A 23,808-nucleotide genomic window follows, 5' to 3' on the forward strand; every position below is an offset into this window, starting at 1 on the left:
ACTATCCCTTTTCCTCCCTTGGCGTCTTTCAAAAGCGGAAATTGTGTGTTTTGCCGCGCAAATTTCAAACTGAAATTCTGAGGTGTTCCTGAATATGGTTTTTGAAGTGCCATAAGATTAACGCCATAATAAATCTTCACAAATTTTCTTTAGTTGTTCTGTGAAATAAAATAAATGTTACGTTCAAATGGTGTTAAATGTTTATATCCTGTTATTAGAACCTTTAGGCTTTTTCAACCAAATAATTTAGTTTTTTATGTTCCTTCGACGTTGATGGCCTCAGCTTTTATGTTCTCAAAATTTTTGTTTCATTTCCTTCAAACTTGAATTTGTGGTATGGTCGGTAGACAATTGTTTTAAAAATAGACTGAAGCTTTTTGTCACCGAAGAAAGTGTCAACTAAATTTTGGAAAAGTTAAGGCGTCTAAACAAGTGTTTTCTATTTTTAATGACATGCAGATCAATACGGTAATGCTTTTAGGTTCTAGATCGTGAACTAATTTTCGATTTTAAATTTTTAGTTTTATCATTAATAAAAATTCAAATGTTTGGGATATACATGTTTGACTTAAATACAAAAATAAATCAAAACGTCTTACGGAAAAATGATTTTCTGTGGATAGAATTTGATTTAATAACATTTAAATGTATAAATAAATTTAAGAACCAATTACAAAATAAAAACTTAAATATTTTATAAAGCAAATTTTTTGAGAAACAAACCAAACCAAAAAAAAAAAAATTTTAAAAAAAGTGCAAAGGTTTGTTTAATTTTATCTGTTGGATTACATTGACAAATAAATTTCGAAAGAGCACCAGAGAAAGAGCTTTTAGTGTAATTTTCTGCTTGTTGACGCAATTAGTAAGGCAGAGAATTAATCAAACGCTGGTACTCGAGAATAATAATGGACGCCAACCCATGCGGATTCAGATACGGATTCAGATACCGGCTGGCGTTGTCAGACATCGGCCCGCGCCCAACAAAAATAGACAGGCATACATTTGGGCTTGCGTCCGCGAGGAGAAGCGATGGCTGGTGGCCAATTGAATCGAGGCAGATCGCAAATCTCAGAACAAGAACAATGCGCATTCTTCATTGTTCGTTCAATTGGGTAACGTGCTCTAGCTAATTTAGCAGTCGGAATAACTCAATCCCAAAAATATGAATCAGTCGGGGGTCCACAAAAAGAAGCCAAGGATTCGGAATCGGCAGAAGAACAAAATCAACCAGGTGCATCAAGACCAAGAGGAAAATTCTCTTAAAGGTGATGTCGTTCAGGTGGACATTGCTCCCAAAAGTGATAACGCTGAACCAAAAATTATTCAAAAAGTTAATGTCTCTCAAGTGGAAGGTCCTCTTAAAACAGATTGCCCACAGTTGAAAAGTCCCCCAAAAAGTGGAAACTCCCAGGTGGAAATGCCACCGAAAAGTGATCATTCCCAGGTGGAAAATCCTCAAGAGAACGAAACCATCAGGCTAATACAGCTACTATTGCGCAGGAAATTGTTGGCCAAAAACAAGGCAGCTGCAATCAGTGAAGCAGAGCCGGTCAATAATCAAGCCAAAATAGTAACCCAATTAAAGGAAACCAATGCTGAAGAAAGGAAACCAAAGGTTCCTAGTACTTCACAAACTCCAAAAACCCCAGCAGAATCCAAGACACCAGGAAAACCATTGAAGGATGTGAAGGCCGATGAAATGGATGAGCTGCTCAAATGTTTGGGTAGCAAGCTGCAAAAGGGTTAGTGGAGTTTATTTATACAAATGAATTGCCTTAATCATTTTGGGATTTAAAAATAGGAGGTGGAGAGTCCCCAGCAGCGGCACTATTCAGCAATCTCGGAAAGCTTTTCAGCCAAGCACCGCCCAGCGATGTGGAATCCTCGGATGAGGAGGCGGAGGAGTATGTGGAGTACATTTACAAGCCAAGGCAATATTTCATGGCCTCATTGTGCAATGTAGGTGGTGTTATTAACTAACTTAGGTACAAGGTACATGTTCTAAAATAGTTTAAAAAGGTTTTAAGTCAAATAATTTCTTGAAGAATAAAAAATGTTCAAAAATGTAAGTCCTTTTAACTAATATATTTTAACCATTACATACATACACAAGATCATTCCATAGTTCTATATAAAATATTTAGAAAACATCAAAACAAAATTTAATTGCGTGACTAAATTAAATACAAAATTATTAAATATGGAAAAATCTTATAAACATAGGTAAATAATTTTGGTTATGCTTAAAAAGAATACAAGTAGGTAAAATCTTGCGTATAAACATAAGTAAATCAATTTGGTTATGCTTAAAATAAATACAAATAGTTCGAATTTAGCTTATCAGTAATATCAAAGTTTATAAGTCAAAACTGAAGATAGGTTATTAAATACAAATCAGTGACCAAAGAAGATGTTGCTTAAACATTCATAGTAAGATATTATTATTTTAGTAGTTTTTAAATTCTAATATATTATTTAATATCTTTTAAACAGTTCTGCAAGGCGGATTTGTGCGGCCAAACCCGGATACCCTGTTCCCGCTGCGGACTGAGCTACTACTGCAGTGGAGGCCACATGAAAGACGACCAGGAGCACCGCCAGATGTGCTTCGCCCTGCGTAGAACGGTGGAGCGCAATGGTGAGGCCATTCTGTCAGCGAACCATAAATCACACTAATTGCAAATTATCGGGTGGCGGATGCAGGTCACGAGATGTTCTACAAGTGCGGCGACTTCAGTGGCGAGCAGTTCCGTTCCTACCGGATCGTGTGCATTCGCCAGGTGGAGAAGGAGATGAACCGCCCGCTCTCGGCAACGGAGCAGGAGCTGCTCCTCTTCCCAATGATCTGCAGTGAGCGCAAGTGCCGGGAGCACCGCTTCAAGAGCCTGTCCATCTGCGGCGGATGTGGCGAATGGGCCTTCTGCAAGGACAAGCCGGGTCATCGCAGCAAGGAGCACGCCAAGTGGTGCGGAGCCTACCAGCTCTTCAAGGCCTTCATCATGTTTCAGGCAAACTTCGGGCGGATGGAGCCATCGCTGCCCAATAAGGTTCTTAGTGAACTGCCCATGGCTTGCTCCAGCACCAAGCACATGATGAAGAAGCTCAATTTTAGTAAGTATACTTAATATATTAAGCCTAATAAAACTAAATAGTATAGCGCCTTTCCAGGGGAGAGAGGAACTCCGGAAAGTCTCACATTCTTTTTTGCATTTCATTATTCAAATTCTAAATAAAAAAACTGTATAATTCTCCATTTATTTAATTATTTTGTAAAAGTTCTAAACGTTTTAAATTTTGAATTTTCAATTTACTAAAAGAATAATCAAAAAATCATTAAGTATAATATAACTTTTAAGATATATTCAGTTACCCCAATCATTTGAGAAATGGCTTATTTTCTTCTCTAATGATCCCTTGAAATGACACCTTTTGCTTAAAAGACATATTATCGTCTTTTTTAAAAGATGTAAGAGATATCTTTCTAACAAATGCAGTTGGAAATTGGGTACAAATTCCAATCGCTGTTTATTTTTTTGTGGCTTTCAGATACACTCATATATAGTTCACAAAATAATATGTAGTTCACGAAATAACCAATTTCGGTTTTTTAATGAAAAATGTTGTGTGGCACCTATTTAAATTTACCAACTTTTTAAAGTTTGGTCGAGCTTTAATATCTACATTAACAAACGTTTTATTTCTAGTAAAATAAGTTAGAACAAAAATTTAAATTTGCATAATGAAAAACGGTAATTACTTTACTTTTAATTTTCATAATGAAAAACGGTAATTACTTTATAAAAAACAATCCTGCATAGAAAACTATTGCTTACGCCGTTTTCGTAAATTTTGGCTCTGACCTGTAATGTTTCCTTATTATACTTTATAATCTTATTTCCAATAATGCTACCATAGATGTTACCAATTTACCTTAGTATATTGTATAATCTTACATGCTTTACATTAATTGAAGTCAACATTAATTGAAGTTACTTGCTTTACTATAAAAACTTAAATATATTTTTATTTCTTACAGATGTTACCAATGAGTGCGAGTATGCAGCACTCACCCAGGTCTCGACAGGACCTCTAACTGCCTGGTTCGCCTTGAAGCTCTGCGAGCGATTAAGAGACTGTGAGGAGTTGACTCTGCATTTGATTGGCGCCGAGATTGAATTCGAGGTGGATATGTTGCAGAAGTGGGAACTATTCCTTCTCCACATAATGCCCACCGTGAACACTCTGAATGTGGTTTTTATTGGACCGGAACTTAACCCCAACAACATATCCTTTGAGCAGCTGAAGAAAATCAAGTAAGACAGGAAAATGTTACCAGTTTAGAGCCATGTTATAAAAGATAATGATAATTTTTAGGTGCTGCCGTTTGTGTCGAAAAGCTCAGAGAACTGTAAACTATCATTTTGAGAATGGACTGTATCACGATTACTGCAAGGAGCCGCATTTTCTTCAACCAAATTTGGGTGAGTTAACCTGTTTCTTAAAAAATCTTTTGTAAATTAACGATTTCTCTCAATAGTTTGCTTTTTCAACTCTGGTCTATACCGATCAACTGGGTTCGCCCTTGAGGACACTTGGCCAGACACCATTCAAGCCGCACTTAACATTAAATGCCCCATTGTGGTGACCTCATACACCAAGTATGAGGCTCCTCTGGACATGGTGCACTTCATCAACCAGTCTAATCGGCATTTGAATGTCGTACTGCCACCGACTACAAATCCATTTTCTTCGGAGAAGCCTGAACGTAATTTTATTTCGGACGATGAGACGCCTTTTATGTTCAAGAACTTTTATTGTTTTGTTGTTGAGTGAATGGTTGGAAAAGAAAATACACCTGTTTTAAACAACTTTGGCGTGTACAATCATTTCAAATCTTTTGCACATTAAGATCATGTCAAAAAACCAGCCAGTTTTTTAAAAAACTAAACGATTTTAAAATTGGCTTTTAATCTACGTCATATTAAAAAAAAACTTAATTTAATTTTAAATTTAATTTAAATTTAAATAACGTCATTTCCCAAAGTTAGCCAAGACTTAAACCAAATGAAATTGTGTTTTTTAGAACATTATTCGGGGCGAAGTATTATTTACGAGATAAACGACGGTCACACTTATCCGATTGTTTGACTCTTGGCGCATTACGTTTTGTTTATTTATTGCGTTTTAGAAAGTTTATAGGTCCCTAGTACGTTCTACCTATGAATATCAACGATGGCGACTTCAAGGACCTGCGCTGCAAGCTGGACATTATGGGTTTCACCCAAACACTGCCTGTTTTGGCCATTCCACTGGTTCAGGTGACATTGGCATACCCTGTAGTATTTTCTATTTTTTGGCATAACTTTTTGTTGAATTATCTTGTAGGCGGTTTTTGGTGACTTGATCAAGACGACGGAATGTTTAAGAGACACGAAAAAGAAGGTTGCCGAGTTGCTGGAGGTGGGTGTACCATACTATTAAGCGGTTTACTTCTAAACTTGTTATACCCTTCCAAACGGAGGGTACTATAGATTTGACCATGACATTGCAACGCAGTCGTTTCAACCTTATAACAGAGAGACTACGAAAACCAGACTCTCCATTTAAATGCTATCTGTTTGATCCTATTTATCATATATATGTCAGGGATTTGTAGTTGCTTTTAAATAAAAACTAACCGGCTAAATTTAATTCCAGCTTGAAATAATCGTGATATGATTTTATAAAACTAAAATTTAGAGAAATAGGAACGATCCAGCTAAAGTTCCATAAGTTCTTTGTTAGTCAATATAGAGACAAATTTTTGGTACATATTTATCTTTATTAAAATCGGAAGAAGGCATTCAAAAATGATTAAATATTTTTTGAAACTGCAAGGATGTATAAAGTCTGAAAAGTAATAATTCTAAATATAAGGATACAGAAACTTTGGCTAGTTGAAGCCACTGTCCTTTTACATTTGTTGTGCCTTAATTGGTTGCTAAGCAAACTCTTTGTTGTGGCTTTTGTTTCGGCAGGAGAAGACCTGTTGGGAGCTGGGCGTCGAACCATACAAGTGCGATAACTCTCGCCTGCTGGCCGAGTGCAATGAACTCCATCTACAGTTCTTGGGCGACAGGGAGGACTACGAGCTGCGCCTGTGCGGTAAGTACCAATCGATTCTACTTTTAGTTTTAACTAAGTTAAATCTTTTCGCAGAATCTGAACGCAAGATCCGAAATCTGGAAACAGACAAACAGCACTTGCAGAGCCACAACGATGGACTTCAAAACCAACTGGACGCTCTGCTCACCAAGCAAATGGTATCTTCCACCACGGCCAAAAAGGTGCCAACTGGCATAAGTCGCCAAAGTAGGTTTTAAAATCATACACCTTTGGTCATAGTTATAGCTTTAAAAGCTACTTTTCTAAACAACTTTTGATTCTTGCTAAGCCCATGAATACAACTATTTTCTCATAATAATCTCCCATTTTTTCTAGCTAAGAAACCCTTTATAACCACCGTACGTTCCGGCAATGTGCTGCCAACTGTACTGGGCAGCGTCACCTCGACCCTTAAATGCACAAAGTGTAATGCTGGGGTATTCCAAAAGACCACAACAACCACCAAAGATGGTGTTACAGTCACCCAAACCAGTGGCCAAGAGGAGCTGGACAAGATGCAGAATGACCTTACGACAGCTGGAGAACAACTTGAGTTCTACAAGCGGAAAGTAGAGGCCAGGAATCGAGAGATACGTCGACTAAATGATATGCTAGCAGGAGGACGACCTCCGGCAGCTCTGGCTAAGGATTGCTGCTACAAGGAGGTGGGCGCCCTGTCCCAGGACATTGATCTACTGCAGCGCGAAAAGAGCGATCTGATGTTGCAGGTCCGTGACTTCCAGGACAAGATGCACGATGCCATGCAACGGGCTCTGGGTTCCGAGGAGGACAAAAGGAAGCTGCAATCCCAGCTGGAAGAACTAAAAGAGGCTGCGCTGCAGGTAGAACAGCAGGCCAATGCGGAGATTGATGCCAAAGAGGTGGAACTTCGACATCTGCAGTTGGAACTTAAGAAGAAGGGCAAGGATCACCGACTGGCTGGTGGTTCTGCACCCAATCAAAGTGATAAGCACAATCTTAATGAACGATTAAATCTTTTAACACGCCGCGAAGAGGAACTAGAGGCCACCAATGAGAAGCACAAGAAGAAACTGCACAAAATGCAGGCCAAGATCTTGGAGCTACAAAAGGAGCTCAAAGATAAGAATCAGCATACCACTGTCACTCTGGACGAGGAGAAGATACGACTGACATCGGAGAGGGACTTTTTCCAAAAGGAGTATCTGCGTCTGATGAGTAAGTCCGGTTCGGAATCGGAGATCGCCTTCCTGCACGCCCAAATCAAATCCAAAGATGACGAGTTGAGGGCCCTTCGAACTGAATTGTTCCCCGGGGCAAAGATGCAGTTCTCGCCGCAGAAAAGCGTGCAGTATGAAACACTTCCGCCGGCCACTGCTTCCTCCTGTACCTCCACCGCGACTAGCAACCGGAGTGACTGCGTCCAGGCCGCCATCGCAAGGGTGGAGCGGGAACGAGACTGTGCCAGGTCGGAACTGGAACGCGTTCGCTGCGAGCGGGATACGCTGAGGGAGAAACAGCTTTGCTCCGTCCAACTTCACGCCGAGGAGCTGCAGGCCCTACGCATGCGCAACGAAGATCTCAACGATAGGCTGCGTCGGCTGGAAAAGGATAATAGGGATCTCAACTCAGCTCGCCTGCCGACGGAAACAAATTTGGTGCTGCTCAAGGAGGATTTGGTTCAGATGAGGAATCGTCTCGCTTCCATGCAAACTGAAATTGATCAGCTAAAAACAGAAAACAGTCAGATAACGTAAGTAAGATTGACAAATGGCTGAATCCCCTCTTGTAACTGTAGTCTGAAAGCCATTTCAGTTTCATACATAACTTGGCTAATCGGATTTTATAATGATTATTATTAATTAATTTAAAAATTTATCGGACAGCATGCTCAACGATCAAAATGAGCGCATCATAGCGGACTACAAGAGTAAACTTTTGGTGGCCGAGCGCCACCGACAGTCGGCTGATGTTCGAGCAAGCACCTTGGACTCCAGTCGGGAATCCAATCGCAACGAGGTCACCCAGCTCCGCACGGATATTGGAGCTCTGCGGCAGACATACATTTCACTAGAACACGAGAAGGATACGCTACTGGTACTTACATCTGATTCTACTTTCCTAGACATTTTTATATTGATTTGCTCTTTATAACAGCTTCAACTGGATAGCAAAACAGAGCGCGCTTATAAACTAGAATATGAACTAAAAGATTGCAAGGAGAAACGAAATACTCTGGAGCAAAGCGTAAAGGAATTGGAGGAACAAGTTCGGTAAGTTGAGAAATTTCGTTATCCATTTAGAGATTTCAATTTGACTGGAGTTCGTTAAAAGGCTACATAAAGTAGTTGTCTAAAAGGTTCTTAAACACACTGAGATGGTCAAAATTTCACATTTGCTTTTAGTATTAGCAAAGGTTTATAAAACTATATTGGCAAACCAAAAGATTGAACTTTCGCAGATTTATATATTTATAAAAGGTCTATAATTACCACTCAAATCCATTGCCGTTTAAAAACAGTTCAATATAATCTTCTTTAATGTACAAATATTTTAATGGTTTAGTCTTTCACATTGTTTTATTTGCCTTATGGGGAGTTCCCTTAAATACAACTCGTACATAAGTCGATGTAATACATTCATGGCACAATCTCTTCTTATCGAACACGTTAACCGAATATTTCTAAAAACCACCTAAAAGAGAACAAAATGGTTAATTGAATAACAAGTGATCGAATCGATCGAATAACACTCAGCATGCAACACAAAAACACAGAGAGAAAAGGTGTAGAATAGATCGAAATAGGGAGGCATGCGGAGGGGGAATAGGAGTCATCACAACCAGACAGAGGATAGTTGAAGATCGGGGGTTTTAGGTGGCCCCACCAAAGTGCAGATCATTGAGGAACTTTGAGTTGAGTCGCTCGTTGGTTAAATACCTCGCCAGGCTGACACTCGGAGCGCTGCAGTTGCTCATGCCGCGCCGATCCGCCTCCGAGGGCGTGTAACCAGGACGGCAGACGCACTTGGCCCGACTGGCATGGGCCAAAATCGAAGTGCCATTCGTTGTCTGCGACTTCAGTGGCTCCAGCCACTGACCCGCGCCGCAAGGTCCGCGACTATACAGCTTGTGGCACTGCCCATTGATCTCCACCATCCCGGGCGTGGATTCGCATATGTTCTGCTCCTTATCCGCTCCCTCTCCCGAGCACTGTTGGTCCAGATTGGTGAGCACCCCGGAACAGCCACACATCCCGTTGTAGGAGATGCCATCGATGGATGGCCTGGCGGTGAAGTCAAAGATCACCACTTGGTGCAGGGCACAGGGGCCTTGAGATCCAATCCTGTAGCAAGAGTCCTCCGCCGGGAAATACAGCCGGTTCTTGCCGCAGAAGTTGCGCACACAACTGGTCCCGTTGACCAGGAACTCACTGGAGCCACAGGGACCCCTTGTGTACAGGCGATAGCAGATGCCATCGCTCCAGGGGACATAGCCCTCCTTGCACTGGCATTGGGCTCGGGGCAACAGCAGCAGGGGGGTGCTAGTCGTATCCTGGACATCGTCTGGTATGCGGAAGATGTGGCCCGGCGGGCAGGGACCAGGAGTATCTGGAAAGGGGAGGAATATTACACATGAGAAGGAAAGAAAGCTGGATTTGATGTAATATAACACTTCTGAGGCAGCAATGAATATCTTAATTTGGTTAAAGTATATAGAAATGTTTCTATTTCAAAAATACAAATACTATTCCTCACTTCTAATCAGTTAATTTAATAAACACAAATTAATTATTACTTTATAAATATAAAATTAACTGATTAAATTAATTTAAAATATTACAAAATAGTGTTATTTTAGTGAGGAAGAGCATTGTATTCCAAAGCTCTTAGTTAACTCTCTATAACAGATACGTTTTTGCATTTCATGTCCAACAATGTCTGCATAGTTTGTGTGTAAGCATTGTCTTAAAAATGGTTTGATGATACTGCTTTCGAAGTGTAGTACTACATTGGGGGTTAGCCCAACCAAAACCCAATCCTACCCAGCTCGTAGCACATTTGCTGCGAAGCATGATAGTGCGGCAAGTGCCGCTGGCAATCGCATCGGCCGCCGGGCAAGAAGATGTGACCCGGCGTCGAGCAGGGTCCTTTGGTGTAGTGCTCGTAGCAGGACTCCTCCGCCGGATAATAGAACGAGGCCAACTCGCCCTCGTTCTCGCAGCGGCATTCGGCTAGTCCGTCCTCGTTTAGAACCAGAAGTTTTCCACGACTGCAGGGACCCTTGGCGTGCCTCGCATAGCACTTGTTGTCCCTCGGCCAGAAGATCATGTCCTCCGGGCAGTGCTGTGGTCGCTTGCAAGTGCCCCAACGATTTCCGGATCTGGAAAGGATTAGGCATTTTTTTGTACACACTATCAGTACAGTTGTAAACAATTTATAAATTTATTACATATTTAAAGAAATTGCATTATGATAAAACAAATACAATCTTGTTGATGTAAGGTTTTAAGGATTTTTCAGACTCAAATATATTTCACAATTAATATGGTCCAATGTAATGGTTTTAATAGGCAGTCTAAACAAGAGTCAAGAGTATTAGATAAAACATTCAGTAAGCTCTCAGAAACCAATTAGATAGCATTTCCAACTAAATTTAAATATCAAACACTTTTTATTGGCCACGTAGGCTACGAAAAAATTGCCTGGAGAAGACACACAAACGAAACCATGTCAGAGGAGTCTTTTTCAAAAGAATTAGGTCAACAGCGACCGTTGATGTCTGCAAGTGGGTTAGAAATTGTGTCAAGACCGGATGACAAGGACAGGGAACATAATGCTGGATCGCTCTTCGATTGTAACATATGCCTGGACACGGCTCATGATGCCGTGATCACTATGTGTGGCCACCTATTTTGCTGGCCGTGTCTGCATCAGTGGCTTTTGATGCAACCAAATCGCAAACTCTGCCCCGTTTGCAAAGCGGCCGTCGATAAGGATAAAGTAATACCCCTGTACGGACGGAATAATTCACGACAGGAGGATCCTCGCGATAGAATCCCACCTCGTCCCTCAGGAAACCGGACAGGACGAGCAGCTCCGGCAGACCAAACCTATGGATTTGGTGGAGGCTTTCACATGTCAGTTGGTCTTGGGTTTCCTTTTGGGTTCATAGCATCACTGAACTTGGGCGAGCACCGTGCTGCTGCTCCTAATCTCGGCAACCTTTCTAAACTGTTTCTCTATGTGGCCATTGTGCTCATCGGCTGGCTGATTTTTATATAGCAAGGTGACCATATCAAAACCTGTATAAAAAGAATGACGAACTATCTAGTTGCCAGTATCATCCCGCAAATGAAACAATCAAATTGAACAAATTAAAATTTTTTTTGTGATTATTAAAAATAAGTCAGCGTAGTTTTTTTAAAATTATTTTTGAGGAATAAAATTTGTACGACACTAAAAATTACTAATCACAAAGTAAATCTTAAACGGTTTCTTTCAAATCACAAAGTAAATCTATCACTATACATGTAATTTCTAAGAAACATTAGATGTGGTATTACTAGTTTCCTATCTCGTTTTGATGTACTTTTGTTTGATAAATCTGTAATACAGAAAAATTACAACTTTTGTTTAAGAGTATTGGCGATCAACTTGCATTTAATAATGACCTTCGGTCAGATCTATCAAAATGAGGCAAGTCAATTCTGTGAAAGTAAAACTGGATCTGGATTTACTTACGCCAACTCTAAATGCTACAAGTATTTAATTGCTATAATCGTTATATGACTTCCGTTATTGTTTAAGTGCATTAGAACTTTCTCTGGCACCGTAAAAGACGTTTAACAAGAAAGGAAAGCTAACTTCGGACGGAGCCGAAGTTGATATACCCTTCCAGAATATTCATATGATGCATTCTTAATACTCATAAAAAGTCCCAACTCCCTAACTTTAAAAACACCAAAGTTATGACATTTCCAATCGTTCCTTTATATGGCAGCTATAAGATATAGTCCGCCGATCCTTATGAAATTTGGTAGGTCGGATTGATTGGCCAAAAATAAAACCCATACTTCCTAACTTTACAAACACCAAAGCTATGGCATTTCCGATCAATCAGTTTTATGGCGGCTGTAGGATATAGTCGTCCGATCCTTATGAAATTCGGTAGGTCGGATTGATTAGCCAAAAATAAAACTCATAGAAAATCCCAACTTCCTAACTTTAAAAACACCAAAGTTATGGCTTTTCCGATCGTTCAGTTATATGGCAGCTATATGATATAGTTGCCCGATCCGGCTCGTTCCGACTTATATACTACCTGCAATAGAAAGACAACTTTTGGGAAAGATTCAAGCAGAAACGGACGGACGGACGGACGGACAGACGGACGGACAGACGGACGGACAGACGGACGGACAGACGGACAGACGGACATGGCTAGATCGACTCTCCTGGTGATGCTGATCAAGAATATATATACTTTATAGAGTCGGAAATGTCTCCTTCACTGCGTTGCAAACTTTTGACTGAAATTATAATAACCTCTGCAAGGGTATAAAAATGTATTTAACAGATGAAATCAAAAGTGCCAAAGTGAAAAAGAGAACGAACCAGTCGCATTTTATAGGGTCTTATGGAAACTTAACCTTAATTTCTTGGGTGGAAAACTCACCTCTTAACCTGATCTGGCATGGGCTGGAAGTACTCCTCGGGTTGGCAGGGTCCGCGTTCGTACAGCGTGTAGCAGACATTACTGGTCAGCGGACTGAGTGCTGTGCCCGGTGGACATCGGCACTCGGCCGCTGGAAGATCCTTCCGCCGCGCACTCACCGCCGTGGGACTCAGCTCCATGGTTTCCGGACATGGATGGCCGAGGGTGAAGATCTTGAAGCACTTTTTCAGCGGGGCCCAGTACAGAAGCTGCCAGCCACCTGACATGCTGGCGCAGGGATTCTTGGCGGGATCGCTCCACGGAGGTGGCACAATTCCGGCTGCCACCTGATGCGGATGTTGGCCGGTGGTCAGCAGGAGGAGCAGGCAGGTGAGGATGGAGCTGCCCGCCTGCAGAGCAGCCCAGCAGATGAGCACCTTGCGACGTCTCATGGTGGGTCTGAAAACGAAAGTGATTGATTAAGACTTTGGTGTCTATCTGCTGGAAACGGAACTACAGTAAAACCCACTAAGTTCGTCCAAATAAAATAGTGGTTTCTAGTATAGAGTTAAAGGGATAAACTACACTCGGTCAATAAATTATATGAACCTGTATATCTCTTACTTCATGTTACTCTAAAACCTAAAACACGCTTGTAATCTGTAAAAATCCATGGGATCTGAAACACTTAAAGCGATATTCATAGCAGTTTTGTGTTGACTTATCGAATTATATTAAAGCAAAGGTGACAAAACATCACAAAGCTGTTTGTATTGTGTTGGACCATTATTAACCGATTTGTATAATCAATAAATTATGCCATTTTTGAGGGTCATTTATTTTGAATTGTTTACCCAAAAATAAAGCATTGACGAAGCTAAAAAGATCAAATAATATTTTTAAGGTAAATTAAGTTTAATTAAGGGAAGTCGGACTGTAATTATTTTTCCACTGCTTCGAAAACATATCGGGGGTGGAAGCTCTCATTAAACCGGATGATGGATGACTTTTCCATTGTCGCCGGTGCTGTTTAAAAATCAATTCACCGCTGCAGCGGAGGGCTTTAAAGCGGGTCCAATTCGAATTAGCCAACCCTTTGGGGCAACTGATTATCATGTTGGCCGGACACCACCGCAAAAACGGCCAAAAACCCAAAACCAAAACACTGAAAACCAGTAAACGGTTCGCGCGCGGTTAACCATGACCCAAATACCCATTTATCTTGACTTCTCTTCGCCTCAGCCGCCGTCGGCTGGTCAGAAATCTTCTGCTCTTTTCCAGCTGGTGGTCATAATCGAGGGGCCTGCTTATGTAACCGCCTGCAGATGATGAAACATGTGGCAGCAGCAACAGCAACAGCCAGCGAAGCGATCACGCCGCCGGACTCGAAAGGTGCCACACTCTTGGGCGGTACGGGTTGCGTGATTTGTGGCCCGTTTGGGCCGCTGCTGCTAGACGCTGCATTGAGTGGCAACTGGTTTTTTGGTCTGCGGCTTACTGCAAGCCGGTCTGCGTCAGCGTTTGATTCTGGCTTCCCTGGGATTCTCCTGCCCATTTACTTCACTCGATTTCGCACCTTTCGTAAGCTCTTGGTTAACACACAAACTGGATTTAATTTGATCGCCTTTATATAAATCAATTAACCCGCTCAAAGGGTTTTGCTTATTATTGTTGTTGCTTTTGTCTTTGGTTTATTTCTGAGATTTGTTTGGTTATATTCTGTGATCAAACCTTTTTTTCTGGATTCTACTAACTACTTACGTTATTCATTAAAGCATTTAATTTATAAGTTTTCTGTGTTATATATTTTATTACGACTATTCTTTCCTCCATTTGTATGTATTACTATCATTTATCTTTTCAGTATACAAAATTATTAATCAGATACAAGTCAAAGAAATTATTTATTTATTTAGTCATGGTTATTTTGCTCTTTATTTTAATTGTTTAATAGGAACTTTCTTGGCTTAAGTTCTGGCTTTACGACCCATTTACTTTATTTAGTCACAGAAATAATTGCAACATCTTTGTTAGCATATAAACTTGATTTATTTTGGTCGGCTTTATAAACCTAATTAAGCAAATTAATGAGTTCATAATTGGATGTGAATTACTTGTGAAACCCCTTATCAATTATGACCGAAAATGTCAGTATAATTTTGTACATTTTCTTTTTCACTTTTATTCACTCTTTCACTTTGATTATTATTACTTAAGGCTTATTTTACTTCATTTTTATTTCGGTTTTTCTTCTATTGTGCCGCTTTTTTGTTTAGTTCAAATAAATAAACTGATTTTAGTTTTTTTTAATTTTATTGCTGTCCCCCACCTTTTATAATATTGTTATGAATTAATTTAAAACCATCATTCAGTTTATTAAGCTTTATAGACTTAGCGTCAACGAAAGCTATTAAAAAGTCTTTTAAGCCATAGTTGTTTAATTTGTATAATAACCCTAATTATCAAGTTATTAATTTGTTACGTTATTCCAATAATTTTATAAATACAACCCAGTCAGATTAATCTTAAATACTATGTTTTAATAAGATGTTTCTTACGATTTCTGCTATTCTTCAATTTAGATAATTGGTCTTGTTGTAACACTAATAAAATAATTTGAATAACTATAAGTGAATGCTTTAAAAAAATGATTCAAAAAATCGTTTTAATAAGTGAAATATTATTCAAACAAAACAAATTTTTAAAAACTAATGGTTTTCCCTTCTACCACAGATCTTTTAATTGATTTTTGTATTCTGTTATTTATACTCCTCTCAGTGGATTTTTAATCAACAAAATTTATAGTCTTTTAAGTGGCTTATTTTATTTATTTTCCTCAGTGGATTTTTATTCAACAGGCCAAAAATAAACCCAGCATAGATGGCTCAACAATGGATTACTCAGAATTAACTCGAGCAAATTTTCTTGGTTTCCTCTTTCACGTTGTATTTATTCTGGCTTTCTTGGGATTATCCCGCCCCTCATTTGCGATCGCACCTTTTGCAACTTCGTTGTTATAATATCCAAACTGGTTGGCGAGGGCTCAATTTGTTTTGATTTGGATTCAGCAATCACGCACAATAACAAAATCACGGAGATATTCGCTTCACTTTGCTTCAAATTGAGACGGTTCCCTAGGGCAGAACCGACTGCTGACTGCTGACTACTGACCACTGACCAGCGGACTAAACCAAGCGATCGCGGCGTCCGTTCGCTTGGGCAGGTAACAAACGTCTGGGCCTCGGGTTTGAGCCATGTTTCTGAGCCAACTCGTGCCGCTCTTGGCATATCCGCTCTTCCACACAGAGCCACAGAGGTGAGGCACTGAGCCCCGTTTTGTGTAAATGTGTTAACCACTTTGTTGGCCAAAAAGGTAACAACGAAATGTCAGTGGTTGTCTCAGCCACTCTCTTAGCCATCTCAGGTCTGCGTCAGCGGCAGTGACGGGTATTTGAACTTTGTTTAGCCTTAATGACTGACTGACGGACGACGATGGATACGGCTGTGCCGATGGCGACTTTGACTGCCTCTGTTGACTGCCGTGTGTTCTTGAGCTTCTGGCCAAGTGCGGATGTGTGTGGCTACGTGCCTGGCATCTGTAGTTAATACTAGATACGCCTAACCGCTTCTGCACTGCGATTCAAGATCTTGATTTATAAATGTTTTAATCTTGAAATATAAATCTTAAGGATGGCCAGACGACTAAATATCTTACTTGTAAAGTACTTATTAAATTGAATATAAAACAGTTGACAATCCCACGACTTTTCAACAGAAATACAAATTAATTTAAAAATATAAAAATCAAACAACTAAATCTTTTAAAAAATAAGGACTTGGATCAAATAATTGTGTGCAAATTATATTTATAGTTCAATTTAGAAGTTTTTTTTAAATAAATCGTTAAAAAACAGTTTCTTTTTAGTGAAAGTTCTTGAAACTTATCTTTATAATTGTTTTGCCTATTTAACTAAGGTTCGCGGTATATTTTGAGTGAATCAGTCGTAAATCTAAAAATTAAACCAATATTCGTCTAAATTCGAGGTGTTTATTGAAAAACTATAATCATTTAGTTCACTTTGAGTCTCTAAAACATAATTGATTTTTTCTAACTGCTCCTTTTCTAACTCAATATAAGGCAACATTTCTTTCCGTGTCTTTGTTTACTGACCCCCTCTTTATGGTCATCGGAAGAGGGTCAGGTTTTGGCAGGCAGTGGCATTGATTGCGCTACGCCTCAGCATTGATTCCGATTGATTTCCCCCTTTCCTCTGCTCTTCTCTTGCAGCAAACTGACCCACAGGAACCGGCAGCGCGATTCAGAACTGACGGAGACCTCGACGGAAAGTAAAACGCTGCGGCAGCAGATTGTGGCACTCAAAGCCAGCCGCGATGAGGCAATAGCAGAGAATCGGTGAGCAAAAAAGTCATTAGCGAGGTGAAGATATCATAGAACTGCTTCCGCGCTGGGGCAATCTTTTTTTCATCGATCATTAGGGGGTTTTTTATAATTTTCCATTGTGTCTGCATCATTTGTTGCCCCACAGTCGAATGATGGACCAATTGAGCGATGCCCAAGTGGAGGTAAGGACGTTGCAGAACAAGCTGGCGGACTCCGAGAAGCAGGTGGCCAACATGAAGCAGCAGCTGCACAAGTACGTCCAGGAGGTGAAAAAGGCCGAGGACCTGCTCACCCAGAAGGTTAGTTCATTTCTAAAATTAGTGCCTAAGTCCAAGTACTCGAGTCGGCATACAGGTGTCCTCTAAATTAAAGGATAAGGAGCGCGATGAGATGCTGGACCATTATCAGTGCCTAACACAAGACCAAGCGACGCTCGAGGGGAATAACCACAGTCTGGAGTGCGAGGCTGCCGAGTTTAGGTAAGTATTTCGTATGAAACAAACAGAAACGTAAAAAAAATCATTCCTTTGAATTTGGATTCAAAGTAATGCAATATCAGTCGACAATAGATCTGATTTAGTTGATAAGTTAAGCACTTGAAAAGGTTTAAGTCATTAAACAAATATGACATTTAATGACAGGAAATAATATGTCTTCGAACTAGTTTCATAACACTCCTCCACTCAGTGAAATCTAAATTTAGCTGATTAGATTAAAATAAATAAATTCGTTTAAGTTTTTTGTTGAGTTTTTTTAATTAGAAAACTGACTAGCTAATTATAAATAATCAAATAAGATAACAAAATTTAAATAAAACATAAAATTCAAATTTGGAAGGATAGCATGAACATTTCACATTATTATTACTTATATTTATTATTTTTTAACGCAGGCGACAGATCTGTGAGTTGGAGTGCGAGGTGCGCGGCTTGAAAGATCAGTTGCAGGGCCGCCAGTGTGCCTTGGACGATATGGAGGTGCAGCTGACCGCCGCCCGCGCCTCGACGAGATGTCTGGAGAGAGAACTGGAGAATGCCCGCGATGATCTGCGTGTCCAGAAGGTGGATCTCGAGGCCCGCAAGGAGCTGTGTGATAAGCTCGATGTGGAAAAGGGCAAGCTCAACGCGGAGCTAAACGAGGTCAACGAAATTCGTAAAAAGGTGAGCTTCAGCTCCGGTCCCGATCAGTATCAGTATCTCTATCCTAGCTAAAATTCTCCGCTGTAGTCTACTTCGCTTTCCATTTCTACTAATAATAATTTAAAAGTGCTTGTGAGTAACTCGGGTATATTTTCCATTTATTTGCATAAAATTATTACTATTTCAGCTTGAAAGACAATGCGAAAAACTGCGCGACGAGCTTCGGCAGAGCTCGGCTCTCAATCAGATCACCACCGAAACCACGGATCAGATGCTTGGACGCTTGCATAACGATCAGCAGCGTCAGGAGGACGGTGATATTAGGGCCAAAAACGAAATGGAGCGACTGCAACGTCAACTCCAACAGACTTTGGTGAGTTTGCTTATGAAGGGTAACCACTTTATGTTTGCTTTAATGGAGAATCCCAACTCCAATTGAGTAACCATTCCACAAAAACATTTATAGAGCAACCAAAAGACTTTTGTATTTCGCTTTAATAAACTCTAGTTTCAAATCTGAAAGTGAAAATCAAATGGTCGGATTTAATTAAAAATTTAACTAACGTCCATCTAGAGTCCTCCCTAAATAATTTGTTTATTTATCTTGTTAAATAACTTTTTTTAATCCAAATAATTTGGTCAATCCAGTTTAAAATGAATGCATGTTATTTCCCCTCAAACAGAGCCATTTGCAGGAAGAACGTGAACGCTGTAGAAACCAGGAGGAGTTGGCCAAAGAATTAGAGCTACAGGTTAGCAGTCTGCGTCGGAATCTCGCCGAGGATCGTTACAATCATGCAAGGACGCGCGAAGTTAGTCCCCGAGTGCCATCAACGACTCTTTAACTTTGTATTTGCATAACTATTGCTTGTTATATGTTTACTCAAATTTAATGTTTGACCGGAATATCTAAATTGTAAAAATATATGAAAAATTGGCAAATTGAATAAAAATGTGTTGAAACGCAGGACGGGACAATCTCTGGCGAAGGACTCTTATTGAAAGAAGCGACCTTATTTCTGGCACATGGCAGCCAGGTTTGTATAGGTCTTGTACATGCAGGGACAGGCATCGAATGGCGGAACCCGCATGTAGTCGTTCTTGGGAAGCTGCTCCTCGCAACTGGCGTAGTCATCATTGTAGTTGGACTCGTTGCACGTGTGCTCTGCCGAACTGCTAGATCCTGGGAAAACAAGTTTTATCAAATATTGCACAATATTTATTATGGAACTTAAATCAAAATAAATCCTTATATAAATATCTTATGCATCTTATTTTTTGTATACCCATTCAAAGGTTATTATAATCCCCTTCAAAATTTTTAAATGCAGGAAGGAGACATTTCCGAGCCTAAAGAGTATATATATTCTTGGTCCGTCTGTCCGTTCTTTTCTACGCTAACAAATCTCTCAGCTTTAACGCTATCTGGATAAAACGCTTCTTCTTTTGGAGGTAGAAAAGTAAAAACAAAATAAACAAAAAAAATAAAGAAAAAAACAAAAGAAAATAATAATAAATACAGAAATACTCCGAGAATTTATGTTTTTTTTTATCAGAATTACGGTTTTTTTATAAAAATCGGACGACTATAAAATATATCATTGGAACGATCAGAAAATGTATCAAAAATCGATATTTTATGTCTATAGGCATATACGCTTAAAAATCGAAATAATGTTGTTTCATGGAGTATTTCGTTTTTCAATAGCAACAAAGCGGTTTGCCGAAGTTTGTATTCTTTTTTGTTCAATCCAAAATCAGATTTAGCTATTAATTCTACTTTATAGTTCAAATATCTTGAATACTATTAATAACTGAATCACTTACTGCAAGTGTAGTTTTCATCCGTGTTGTCCGTCTCATTGCCCTGCTCTACCATGTGATACTTGAGGGCCCGCTTCCAATCGATAAGACTGTGACAGGTTTCCTGCACAAGCTCCTCCTTAGTCAGATCCCCACATTCGTCTTCAAAGGTAACTGTCCGAGTGCGCTTGTCGCAGATAGTCTCCAAAACAGGAACTTCTCCCTCCTCAATGCGTGGATGGCGTCTCGGGGAAGAAGACATGCACGACCTTGGGGAAAGCTGATCACAAACCTTACGAGGACTATCCAACCGCTGCTCCTCGTACTCAATTGGAGTCTCTACCCATCTCGTCTGAATTTGATCGGGAAAACTTGTGTATTCAGTGTTGGGATCCCTGAAAAACTCAGCATTTCTACGCATGCTTTGAATTTTCCGCTGGGATTCGTAGGCTTCCTGCCATTCGGAGCACTGATTACGATCGGATTCGTTGGGATCTTCAATAGAACATGAACTCGAAGACTTGTAATTGAGAGAATGGTTTCTGTTGGGACTTGTACTTCGAAAATCTGCGACAGCTGGTGGTGATATGTAATCATAGCATTCATTCATTTTCAAAGCTCTTTGACTAACTGGATTATAAGACTCTTTCGGTGTCCTGGGACTGTACTGCCTTAATTCGGAATTTTGAAGCTCTCTTGGATTAGACTGTTTATAAAATGGACGCGGTGAATCTTTTTGCGCTTTTTGTGTTTTTATTGGTGTTCTATAAGAATGTTCATTTAGATGCTCTTGCCTGCAAGCCAACGCCCCTCGCTCACTTATTTCATAGGCATTGCCATATCCTAACCTATAATTGGCATCCTTTCTCAGCTCGTTTTGAGTCCTGGGAGAACGTTGCATTCTATCGGGATAGTTCATCGCAGATTCGTCTTTGGAATTATGAGATCTGCTTTGCAAATTATATGTATCATTATGTTCTTCGTTGTAAGGTTTATCGCTATGCCTCGATCGATTATCGTAATATTGATTTTGAGCTATAGTTTCGAAACTTTCACTTGCATGGTGTAAAGGGGTATACTTGGCTCGAGATGGAGTTGGAAGTGGTGGATCCGGAGCTAAATCGATCTGTTTGGGGTGATGTTGCTGTTCCAGGCACACTTGCAATGATTTCTCGCACCTGGCTTGCGCCTCTGTCTGTGTACGTCTTTCCTCCCGACATGGAATATCGGTCTGGGTGTTCCTCGCTTCTCTTTGGACATGTCTCTCTGGAGGACTTCCCCGAATTCGAGGAGCATACGATGCATAACTAGTGCTTTGAATGCACTGGGGAGATTCTGACCGCTGAAAAGGGTGAGTTTTTAATTGGCTAACATCCTTCGGAATATTTTGCACAAAGATTCGCTCTGTTGAGACTTCCCGCCTTACCTGTTTTACGACCTTACAGTCTTTATCCTTATTCCTCAAGGATTTAAATTGCTGGGGATACATGATGCGACTCGCCTTTGAGGCACTTCTAGTTTTATGCAAGTATCTGTTGTCATCGGATTTTACGGGATTGGTGTAATTCCAGGGAGCAACCGATCTGGAATCGTTCAAGTACCGGTTATCAGCTTCCTTTGGCTTTGAATAACCGTAGTTGGTTCCAACATCTTTCCGAGATCGGTAGCTCCTGTCCTCGTAGCCACCATCTTCGATTGCCGGACCTGGATTTTTCTCTTCATAGTAATGACAATCTTCAGTTTTAGGAGAAGACGTGGGTAATACCTCGTCAGTCAATTGGTGATGATCACCCATTTTATTGTCGGTTACAGATTCCTGTTCATTCTGACGAGTACTTTCTTCATTGAATTCTTCGCAGCAGCAGAGATTTTTTATAGATATTAGCTGTTCATCAGTACTACTGTGATCTTCCATTTTATTCTGATCAACGTCGCAACAGCAGATATCTTCAATAGATCCTTGAACTTTTGTATCTTCCTGCGAGCTGTTCATTGCCCCAATCTGGTCCTCACACTGTTTTTTAACAGGTTGTTGGTCCACTTCCGTCTTGATCTCTTCTTTAAGTAACATTCTTGTGTAGGTGGGATTTGCCTCCACACCTGACCATCCACCGAGCTCACTCTTAGAATTCTCCTGATCGTACAGATTAAAATAATCCTGGTACATTCGGTCCTTAGTGTCATCCGTTTTCTCATCGCTGCACATCTTTGATGGAGCAGCTGCACCACTGGCATCCTTTAAAGACACAAAATCACTGACGAGAACATTTTCGGTTTTCGCTTTAGGCTTTCCTTGCCGGCGATCCTCTGAAGTTTTTTGCTCCTTCTTCAGGTTGACATTCAGTAACTTTTTATGACTCTGCACCTTGTGTTGGTCCAATGAGGCGGAATCAATGGTGGTACCACCAGCTCTGATCTTCATTTCCAGTTTCTTGTTGGTTGTGGATTTTTTACATCTGTCTGGACTCTTTTCCTCCCGGGACTTAGTTCGGGATAAAGACTCCCTTTGCTTACCTTGATTTTTGGGTGATAAAGCACGATCCGGCAAAAGGTTGGAGCACAAATGTCGACAGGTTTCCTGGGTGTTCAGATCTGTGACCGTTCGTTGGCAGGTTTGCCGTGGACATATGCAGTAAGGTATCCCAAACTGCATACCTTGATTGGGTGAAGTCTGGCCATAGAAACCACTGCAGCCGGAGAAGTGTTGCTGTTGTCCCATATTGCAGTTACAGGAGCAATTGCAATGAGAGGTGCCATTACCGTAGCTGTTTTGATACGTAGTACGATGGTTCTGTTCGCAGTTTCCGCAACAGTAACAGCATCCACCACTGGCTCTTCGGGAGAGTTCCGGGGGATCAATTGCTGGCGAAGACTTCACTGCAATGGTGCGGCATTTGGGTCCCTTGCTTTCTGGTTTGCGGGACCCCGAAAACACGTCTTTGGAACCAGAAACCGGACTTCTATTAGCGCCTAAGGGACTGACTCTCGCTTGATTGGCCTCAAAACTCTGCCCCCAAGTCATGCCCCTAGCGCTTGCCATCTCCGGGCTTCCGGATTTGCTACTGGTCTCCTTGCTTTTGAGGAAGTAGTTGCGGAAGTGTTTCAACCTTTCTATCTCATGTTCGATCTTCCGGTACAGGCTATTCACCTGCTGGCGGGTTCGCTGGATTTTCTCTAGGCCCAACGAGGAGGACGAGCGCTGCAACTTTGGCCGTTCGGAGGCGGAACCGGGAACTCCGACCGATGGATGTCGGTAGAGTTCCCTCACCTGCGCCGGGTTGTTCTTGATGTAGATCCTTTGGCGTCCCTCAATCGAGACGCGTTCCTGTCGTTCGAGTACTATGCTGCGACCTGTGGAAAGTGTTTTTACCGATTGTTCGACAACTTTTCAATGGATTGCCTACCTTGGACGTGTCTCTCTTTTCTCTCCATAGACTTCTCCTAAGCAGACTCGTAATCATTTAATTCGTAGAAAATATATTCGTTGTGCTTTCATCGATAGCTTCCTTTGATGTTTGTGGCTGTGCCTTCCGATTCGATATTAAAGGTTGTCAAGATTATTTAAGTGGAGCTGACAAAATGCTTCGCCTTAAACTTCCATTGAATTAATTAGGAAAAGTACTTTGAATTTCTTAGACATCAAAAATAATAAAATGAAACGCCAACTACCTATTTCAGGCGAAATC

The 23,808-nt window shown here is 40.6% G+C and overlaps 4 protein-coding genes across 9 annotated transcripts; 2 read left to right on the forward strand and 2 right to left on the reverse strand.

Moving 5' to 3' along the window:
* Window positions 1-990: 990 nt before the first annotated feature.
* Window positions 991-4,868, forward strand: LOC108045951. The gene is made up of 7 exons (XM_044461578.1): window positions 991-1,742; window positions 1,802-1,959; window positions 2,494-2,638; window positions 2,704-3,111; window positions 4,037-4,313; window positions 4,375-4,481; window positions 4,538-4,868. Exons 1-7 carry the CDS (start codon window positions 1,163-1,165, stop codon window positions 4,831-4,833), a joined length of 1,971 nt encoding a protein of 656 aa, XP_044317513.1. The 5' UTR covers window positions 991-1,162; the 3' UTR covers window positions 4,834-4,868.
* A 274-nt stretch (window positions 4,869-5,142) lies between these two features.
* Window positions 5,143-19,263, forward strand: LOC108045965 (centrosomal protein of 135 kDa). 3 transcript variants are annotated; one of them, XM_044461555.1, is made up of 13 exons: window positions 5,143-5,318; window positions 5,386-5,460; window positions 6,018-6,144; window positions 6,199-6,351; window positions 6,481-7,876; window positions 8,010-8,220; window positions 8,281-8,396; window positions 17,067-17,192; window positions 17,326-17,479; window positions 17,535-17,659; window positions 18,073-18,340; window positions 18,507-18,692; window positions 19,003-19,263. In XM_044461555.1, the coding sequence occupies exons 1-13, from the start codon at window positions 5,220-5,222 to the stop codon at window positions 19,162-19,164; spliced, it is 3,198 nt and encodes a 1,065-aa protein (XP_044317490.1). In that variant the 5' UTR covers window positions 5,143-5,219; the 3' UTR covers window positions 19,165-19,263. The 3 variants fall into 3 exon arrangements, 2 of the variants coding, with proteins under 2 accessions (XP_044317490.1, XP_044317491.1); XM_044461556.1 differs by having other exon boundaries at window positions 17,553-17,659; XR_006417740.1 differs by lacking the exon at window positions 19,003-19,263 and having other exon boundaries at window positions 17,553-17,659; window positions 18,073-18,451; window positions 18,507-18,598.
* On the reverse strand, window positions 8,675-16,004 carry LOC108045966. 3 transcript variants are annotated; one of them, XM_017125475.2, is made up of 5 exons: window positions 15,776-16,004; window positions 12,800-13,237; window positions 10,167-10,504; window positions 9,063-9,732; window positions 8,675-8,817 (listed from the first exon to the last, which is right to left on the reverse strand). In XM_017125475.2, the coding sequence occupies exons 2-5, from the start codon at window positions 13,228-13,230 to the stop codon at window positions 8,793-8,795; spliced, it is 1,464 nt and encodes a 487-aa protein (XP_016980964.2). In that variant the 5' UTR covers window positions 13,231-13,237; window positions 15,776-16,004; the 3' UTR covers window positions 8,675-8,792. The 3 variants fall into 3 exon arrangements, with proteins under 3 accessions (XP_016980964.2, XP_016980961.2, XP_016980963.2); XM_017125472.2 differs by having other exon boundaries at window positions 8,675-9,732; XM_017125474.2 differs by having other exon boundaries at window positions 8,675-9,732; window positions 15,957-16,002.
* On the reverse strand, window positions 19,166-23,724 carry LOC108045950. 2 transcript variants are annotated; one of them, XM_044461554.1, is made up of 4 exons: window positions 23,527-23,724; window positions 21,549-23,473; window positions 20,147-21,464; window positions 19,166-19,502 (listed from the first exon to the last, which is right to left on the reverse strand). In XM_044461554.1, the coding sequence occupies exons 1-4, from the start codon at window positions 23,552-23,554 to the stop codon at window positions 19,333-19,335; spliced, it is 3,441 nt and encodes a 1,146-aa protein (XP_044317489.1). In that variant the 5' UTR covers window positions 23,555-23,724; the 3' UTR covers window positions 19,166-19,332. The 2 variants fall into 2 exon arrangements, with proteins under 2 accessions (XP_044317489.1, XP_044317488.1); XM_044461553.1 differs by having other exon boundaries at window positions 20,147-23,473.
* Between the last annotated feature and the right edge of the window lie 84 nt (window positions 23,725-23,808).

Source organism: Drosophila rhopaloa, unplaced genomic scaffold (genome assembly GCF_018152115.1).
Source record: "Drosophila rhopaloa isolate 14029-0021.01 unplaced genomic scaffold, ASM1815211v1 contig_47, whole genome shotgun sequence".
NCBI classification, from domain to species: Eukaryota; Metazoa; Arthropoda; class Insecta; order Diptera; family Drosophilidae; genus Drosophila; species Drosophila rhopaloa.

Excerpts from the sequence above, each read along its gene's own strand:
- LOC108045966 (XM_017125472.2), bottom strand. The coding sequence starts at position 13,230 with ATGAGACGTCGCAAGGTGCTCATCTGCTGGGCTGCTCTGCAGGCGGGC. Across the intron at positions 10,505-12,799 it reads ATGCCAGATCAGGTTAAGAG|ATCCGGAAATCGTTGGGGCA; the intron begins GTGAGTTTTCCA and ends AATCCTTTCCAG. Across the intron at positions 9,733-10,166 it reads GCAAATGTGCTACGAGCTGG|ATACTCCTGGTCCCTGCCCG; the intron begins GTAGGATTGGGT and ends TCCCCTTTCCAG.
- LOC108045951 (XM_044461578.1), top strand. The coding sequence starts at position 1,163 with ATGAATCAGTCGGGGGTCCACAAAAAGAAGCCAAGGATTCGGAATCGG. Across the intron at positions 1,960-2,493 it reads TCATGGCCTCATTGTGCAAT|TTCTGCAAGGCGGATTTGTG; the intron begins GTAGGTGGTGTT and ends TCTTTTAAACAG. Across the intron at positions 2,639-2,703 it reads TAGAACGGTGGAGCGCAATG|GTCACGAGATGTTCTACAAG; the intron begins GTGAGGCCATTC and ends TGGCGGATGCAG.
- LOC108045965 (XM_044461555.1), top strand. The coding sequence starts at position 5,220 with ATGAATATCAACGATGGCGACTTCAAGGACCTGCGCTGCAAGCTGGAC. Across the intron at positions 5,461-6,017 it reads AGGTTGCCGAGTTGCTGGAG|GAGAAGACCTGTTGGGAGCT; the intron begins GTGGGTGTACCA and ends TTGTTTCGGCAG. Across the intron at positions 17,660-18,072 it reads TGCGAGGCTGCCGAGTTTAG|GCGACAGATCTGTGAGTTGG; the intron begins GTAAGTATTTCG and ends TTTTTAACGCAG.
- LOC108045950 (XM_044461553.1), bottom strand. The coding sequence starts at position 23,554 with ATGGAGAGAAAAGAGAGACACGTCCAAG. Across the intron at positions 23,474-23,526 it reads AAAAGAGAGACACGTCCAAG|GTCGCAGCATAGTACTCGAA; the intron begins GTAGGCAATCCA and ends CACTTTCCACAG. Across the intron at positions 19,503-20,146 it reads GGATGAAAACTACACTTGCA|GATCTAGCAGTTCGGCAGAG; the intron begins GTAAGTGATTCA and ends TTGTTTTCCCAG.